At 39.3% G+C, this 7,459-nt stretch overlaps 1 protein-coding gene across 1 annotated transcript; it reads right to left on the bottom strand.

Moving 5' to 3' along the window:
- Positions 1-4,398: 4,398 nt before the first annotated feature.
- On the bottom strand, positions 4,399-5,488 carry LOC147628313 (uncharacterized). Its single transcript, XM_086813401.1, has one exon. The coding sequence runs from the start codon at positions 5,226-5,228 to the stop codon at positions 4,626-4,628; it is 603 nt and encodes a 200-aa protein (XP_086669527.1). The 5' UTR covers positions 5,229-5,488; the 3' UTR covers positions 4,399-4,625.
- Between the last annotated feature and the right edge of the window lie 1,971 nt (positions 5,489-7,459).

Raw genomic sequence — 7,459 nt, 5'->3', positions numbered from 1 at the left:
TCTATGATATTTTTCATGTATAGAGGGCTCTATGATCTCTATGCATTCATAGGATCTCTATCTATGTATAGAGTGCCCTATGCATAGAGTGCTCTATACGCATTCATAAGGCTCTCTGTTTATGTACACATTGATAGGGCTTTATGCATGCATAGAGTGCTCTCTACGCATTCATAAGGCTCTCTATCTATGTATAGAGTGCCCTATGCATTTATAGGGCTCTACCAAATGCATAAGAGCTCTTTGCAAAAGGGCTCATAACTTATGTATAAAGGTCTCTTTGAGTTCTCTATGCATAAGGTAGTGCCCTTATGCATTTGCATAGAGCTTTTTTTATGAGCTCTATCTATGAATGCATAGGCCTCTCTCTACACATGCATAGGCCTCTCTCTGTACATAAGGTAGTGCCCTTATGCATTTGCATAGAGCTTTTTATGAGCTCTATATATGCATGCATAAGGCTCTCTCTGTACATGCATAGGGCTCTCTATCATGGATATACCTCTCTATGCATTTGCATAGAGCTTTTTATGAGCTCCATCTATGCATAGCTCTATCTATGCTTAGAGTGCTCTATGCATGCATAGGGCTCTCTATCTATGTATAGGGCTTTATGCATGCATAGAGTGCTCTCTACGCATTCATAAGGCTCTCTATCTATGTATAGAGTGCCCTATGCATTTATAGGGCTCTACCAAATGCATAAGAGCTCTTTGCAAAAGGGCTCATAACTTATGTATAAAGGTCTCTTTGAGTTCTCTATGCATAAGGTAGTGCCCTTATGCATTTGCATAGAGCTTTTTTTATGAGCTCTATCTATGAATGCATAGGCCTCTCTCTACACATGCATAGGCCTCTCTCTGTACATAAGGTAGTGCCCTTATGCATTTGCATAGAGCTTTTTATGAGCTCTATATATGCATGCATAAGGCTCTCTCTGTACATGCATAGGGCTCTCTATCATGGATATACCTCTCTATGCATTTGCACAGAGCTTTTTATGAGCTCCATCTATGCATAGCTCTATCTATGCTTAGAGTGCTCTATGCATGCATAGGGCTCTCTCTATACATGTGCAGAGGGCTCTCTATGAGCTCTATGCATTGATATATCTCTCTATTTATGCAAAGAGATCTCTATAATGAGCTCTATGCATGCATATGTGGAGGGCTCTCTATGAGCTCTATGCATGTACATAAAGGGCTTTCTACACATACATAGGGCATATATAGGGCTCTCTATGAATGCATAAAGTGCTCTAAGCATGGTAGATATAGCTTTCTAGGTCACCATCCATGGAGGATGGTGAAGGATGATTCATGCATGATGGAGAGACTATATTACATGGTGAATGTTGATGGGAGTGTTCTCATGGATGTCCAAGGTAACCATTTAAAAAACCGCCTATAAATCTTGGTCAACCAAACTTTCAAGTACTCATTTATCAAGTAGACCAAGAAAAAGACTAGAAACAAGAAGTATAATATATATTGAATACATAATTTCCAAATCCCATGAGCTAGTGTGTTGATGAAAGTTGGGCCAAAGAGAAAATGAAACTATGTCTCTCCAAATAGGAGATTGACCATACACACTGGCACGTTAGGCATGGTAGCCCATATCCTAGCCATTGTTCAAAAACTATATTTCTCTAATAGGAGATCGACCATACACATAGACACATTAGGCACGGTAGCCCCTATCCTAGCCATTGCTAAAAAACAAGGAGTGGATAATGTAGAGAAGCCGTTTAGGGAGGACCCACAAAGCCATGCACAATAAAGGACAACAACTCAGTGTAAATTGGTTAAGATGGGGCCCTCACACTACAATTCGGGTGGGAAAGCTACCTTTCGTACAAAATTTTTAAGTTTTATCACTTTTTTACGATTAATCTTTTCATCTTATGCATATAATTTCTTAAGATAATTAATTTATTTTCTAGAAAGCTCAAGCTAATTGCTCAACACAACAAAAGAAGAATATGGTTGAGAACATAATGGCTTCTTTAAAAGGGAAATAGTTCAAGCTCTTATTGAGGGTGAATTTAATAGTCTACCATATTCTCTTTTATCTTTTCTAACAAAGTCATAGTTCTCTTGTAATTTTTTTTCTATGTATATAGGATGATGATGAGGAGGAGCATGATAATGATGATGATAAAGATGAGCATGAGGATGAAGACGAATAGGACACTTAAGGATAGTTTTTTTAACTTTAGAATGCATGGTTGAGGATATGATTCCTCTTTTTTTATATATCATAAATATAATTTTATATTTTGGATATTAAATATTATACCTTTCTATGCTCTTTATTGTTATGAGATCTTTATCTTCTTAATGTGTTCTTGCTCTTGATGATATGTACTTAAATTTAATTTAAAAAATTGAGACATAATGAGGGAGATTAATCTTACCCATTCTGTCCCAAAGTTTTTGTTATTTGTTTTGTTTCGCGATTATAAACATGGTTATAAACACATCTATAACACGGTCCAACCATAAAACATGTTTTTCTCTCTCTCTAGATCCTTTAAGTTCTTCGCATATAGAAACACAGCTATACCCCCCGCCCCCCCCTATTTCTTATAATGAATATCTTGGTGTTACTTGAAGGCTATGGACTCTATCCCACATAGAGGAGAGACCTATGTGGAAGTGGCATACATACAAAGGTTAGTACAAAGGCCACTAGAAGTAAGATGTGGATGGTGGAGTAGAGGTTGGGTATCAACATGACCCATATGTGCTTAGTGTGTGCAAACTATGTTGGTGCAAGATGATAATTCCAAATAGGTGCCCAACTCTCTTGGGTATTCAAGAGGTGCAAGAGATGTGCAAACTATGTTGGTGCAAGATAGTATAAATTCCAAATAGGTGCCCAACTCTCTTGGGTATTGAAGAGGTGTAAGCCAAATGTGCAAACCCAAATGTGCATCTCTTACTTGCAAAGAAATAATATGTGCATCATGGACTTGCAACATCTTTGGACTTTGATTAAAGATCTTGCACCCTTTACATCTCAAATTACATGTAAATAATGAAGTTTGTTTTAATGGAATTTTATATAAAGAATGCAAAGAAAGAAAATCATAATCGTGGTGGTCAAGGTGTTACCATGCAGGCCTAGATTATGGTATAGAAGGTCTTCATTTACAACCAAAGAACCACCATGGGACCCATCCAACTGTGGCTAGAGCATGGTGCTACCTCCAAGTGGGGTTCTCTCTACATGGCTAGTCAACTAATGCCAACATCCCTTGAAAACTGGGCACATATGGTATCATTAATTTTATGATTCTTGCACATGTGGGATGACCACCATAATGCAACCAATGCATTCAACACATGTGCATGCACCAAGCCTTTTGTGCACATGAGTGCACATACATGCCCATGCATTTATGCATATGCATGTGTGCACACACACACACGTGATCCCGTGCTCGCAACACACACACACACACACACACACACACACACAAACAAACCACTTACGTATCCAAATGGCATGCATCCTACTACAAGCTTGAGTCCCATTGCATGTAGAAAATGAGGATCAAATATATAACACATACATGTGACATTAATGAATCGTTCTCATGTTGAAAGAATCTAGTATGTGCTAAGACATTTAGGTGGGTTTTTCAACAAGAAGATGTGACATGATGATTGCACAAAACGAACCAACTTTTTTAAATCTTGTAGCTCTTATTACATGCAAATTTCCCTAAACATTCGAAAGCTCTTAATTTTATAATCAGAGGCCTCATCCATAAAAGAAGCTTTTGGAAGTAGGCTGTTACTGAAACTTGTCACCATGGGTTCAAGATCAGAATAAGAACAAGAATTTTATTCAAACTTCCATTCAATTATAACTATTCCTCGAAAATGTTTAGGGGTTATTTTTCGTTCTTCGATCAATGTTAAGGAAGATTTTTGAAAATTTGAGCCGGCTGTAGGTTAAGAAAATCTATCTTTCCCCAAATCCTGCATTACAGTATTTTACATTTCTTGTACATGTGCATTAACACTCACTTGAGCCCTTAATTAGGCTGTATACCGGCAAAATTGAAAATCCACTTAAACTTTTTCACAGTATTGAAAGCAAGTGTGACAGTAATTCATCTCTCCCACAGAGAAATGTGCATGTCTCGAGCCTCTAAACTGGTAAGATTATGTACACGCAATGCGAAGGATCAGGCGGCAAGAAAAATTACAACTACGTTAATGATCTCAGATACCGTTATTGATCTGAGGAGAAATCAAAATACTGTTCAATGCATGATATTTGCGGCAATGGCAAAGATAATTGCAGGAAAGCATTGATTCTGATGACCTGATGGGAGAGGTTGTTGTTGCTATATAAGCCCAGAGGTAAAAACACAGGTAGATATGACAATGCGGCATCCATATTAAGCCATTTCTTAGGTTTCATTTGACAGGATACAAGTGATACAAGCTGTTAGTAAAGCTACACAAATTCACGGAGATCACTTGTTAAAATTTACAATAATTGCAGGCTTTAATCCAAAGGTTGGTACTTCAGGGTGATATGAAGATAGCAAAGTTAAGTTCTACAAGAGAAAGAGAACCTGTACAGTACTAGCAAAGAGTTACCGGCTAAGAAAGGGTACAGGAGGCGTTAGCCGCAGCAGGATCTACAGCCTGAGCGAGGGTGTGCAAGGCGTCCACCTGCACCTGCAATGCAAGGATGTAGTGGGCGGCTTGTGTCAAGAGAGTTGCAGGGTTGATGGCGCCGGTCTGAGCTTTGCCATGGGGAAATATAACGTTCTGCAACCGCTTCAGCTCGCTTTCGGCAGGGATGGCGGCGTCGTTACGATGGTAATTAAGATTGAGCCTTGCAGATAGGGGCGATTTGTAGTAAGCCGAGCGGAGGGCCTTCACGTAAGAGCCATGCTTATTACTACCAAGTCTTTTTGTCTTTAATTTTCTCTTGATCAGCACCAAACGGCGCTTGTATGATCTTCTTCCTCTTCTAATTATCAAGAGCCGGCCGCTAGGTTTGAAGCGATGAAAGGCCGAGCTGGCGGCTGCCGCTGCCAAGCACTCGTCTGCTGCTCGTCTCACTGCCCGCGCTCGTTGGATCCCATGGCCAGATCCGTGTGGATGATCAGCATTAATTCTAGCTAAGGCTGGCACAAAGAGAGCAAGGTACCTCTGCCGTAAGGCCCGTTGGCTATGACGCGATGTGTGTTCGCCCATTCTGACAGGAGGTGATGCGTATCAGTTAAGATGATAATCAAGAAAGAAGATGGTTATGGTCTGATAAGGAGGGAGTGATGGGGAGAAATTAGAACTACCAGTGCAAGCAATGAGACGAAGGGACAAGGGCGCACGAAGCCTCTCTCGAGCAGCACATGGTGAGGGGGATTAAGAGTTAAGTAAGAGAGAGAGAGAGAGAGAGAGAGTGTGTGTGTGGGGGTGCGTGCGTGCGTGTGTGAGTGAGAGAGATAGAGAGTGTGTGTGTGTGGTGGGCGGTCAACACACACATACAAAAGGGCCCCGTTGTGAGCACATGCTTTCACATGATTGCATGTGTGTACAAAGTCTTTCTTATCATCCGCCCTACCTAGTACCATTTATCCTAGAAAGTCTAGACTAGGCATTATTAGTTAATGGCCCCTACATTCTCACTTCTACGTTCCTTCTCTAAAAAGGAGTGCAAATACCAACTCATTCTTGCTAGTCTTGCCCCATGGCCTTGACAAAAGCAACCACACCCAAGCCACTACAACCCAAGATAGAGGAGGCGAAGCTACTACTACATAGCCACTTTAGAGGATGTCGTAAAAGCATAATCCTGACTTAAGAATTGATTGTACAATTTTCACTTTAAAAAGGGTGCCAAAAAAGAGGGTGTTTTAGGGCCCTTCCACACTAAAGTACTTAAATGAGAGTAGCTTGCCAATGTATTGTGGGGTTGACGGTGCTAAGGAAAACTTGTTTTTATCAATCATCCATATCTTGATTGTTATATGAACGAATATGGTCCTTACATTACACAATTCATGTCGGCATTGAGTGCTTAAAGCATGGCTTTTCGTTTGTTGTTAAAAGACATACACTTAAGTAAATTATTTCAGGTCCCATACCACTATCATGACATGTTGATAAGTAAGATGTTTACATCTCACCAATCACAACCTTTATTTAAAGCATGGTAGCCATAAACCAAAAAATGCAACCAAATGAGATGTATTTGCTACTTCTTAACTTTTCTTTCAAAGGGTGCGACATCACTCAACAAAGTAGATGGAACTAAAAGAGCATAATGTGGGGTCATGAAAGGTTAAGGCAAGTGTTGCTCTACTTTTGAATGGACATGACATTGCAGACAAACAAAATAAATTACTTGGAATCTTGGCTAGCTCATAATGCCATCATCAATAAAAGACACTTAAGACACTTACTTAAAGTTTATCTATGCTTATATTATGTGGTCATACTAGTGTTGTTACGTATAGTTGTGTGTGTATACATGCATGCATATGTTTGCGTGTGTGTGTGTGGGTGTGGGGGGGGTCTATTTAAGGACACACCATATAATTGGTGAAGGTGGAATTTAAAGATGAAAGAAGGTAGACGTAAGTTTCTTGACGCATCAAGTGGAAAAGCCTCCGATCACCTCTAGTCACGTGTCACCAACCTAGTAAAAGTTATCAATTACTCATTTCCCCATAAGAATGCATGCTTGAATGCAAGCGAAGATCTTGTTAGATCACTATCCATATGTGAACATTGATGTATATAAAGAGGTATTTAGTATAAAAGCTCTACATTTCTCGAATCCCTACTTGAAATGCTTTTTGGTTTTTCTCGCGGGGGGGGGGGGTGTTCAATACATGTGCTCAAGTTCTAGAAAACCTATTTATCACATGTGTCCAAGGGGGTCCCTTATCTGTGAATTTTGACTATTTAAAATGATCCAATTTTCTATGCAAACTTACAAATTTTGTTCAAAATCTAAGAAACCCCTTTCGTAAGTACAATGCTTTAATTTTTATCCCAAAAAATGTGAATTAAAAAACTCTTTTTGGTGAACTCATGTGATATACTTACATATTTTTAAGCAAACCCCCCCAAACGATTAAAAAAAACCAAACTAAGTAGATTTTATTATCCAAAAAGTAATAACTTAGTATGGGATGGTGTTACTCCATTTGACCTATAGGTATGTAGACTAATACACCATGGAGTTTGAGTATGAGTGCATTTAGACACAAGCTCGGAGAGGAGTCCTCTTCCATCATTTAGAAGAGATATTCTGATAATTAGACTCCTTCTTAGGAAGCCCCTTCATTTGGTTCTTCTCCTTCTTGGATCATTATGTTTGATTTAGTGTTGGGTTAAGTCTTCTTTTTGTTCCAACAATCTTTCTCCATGTCACCTAGTTTGCCACAAAAGTTACACTATACTCCGGCTCTTAGTCCTTT

The sequence above is a fragment of the Cibotium barometz genome, chromosome 19 (genome assembly GCF_041138505.1).
Source record: "Cibotium barometz isolate CiBa-2024 chromosome 19, ASM4113850v1, whole genome shotgun sequence".
Lineage (NCBI taxonomy): Eukaryota > Viridiplantae > Streptophyta > Polypodiopsida > Cyatheales > Cibotiaceae > Cibotium > Cibotium barometz.
This window is presented reverse-complemented; position numbering and strand designations above follow the sequence as displayed.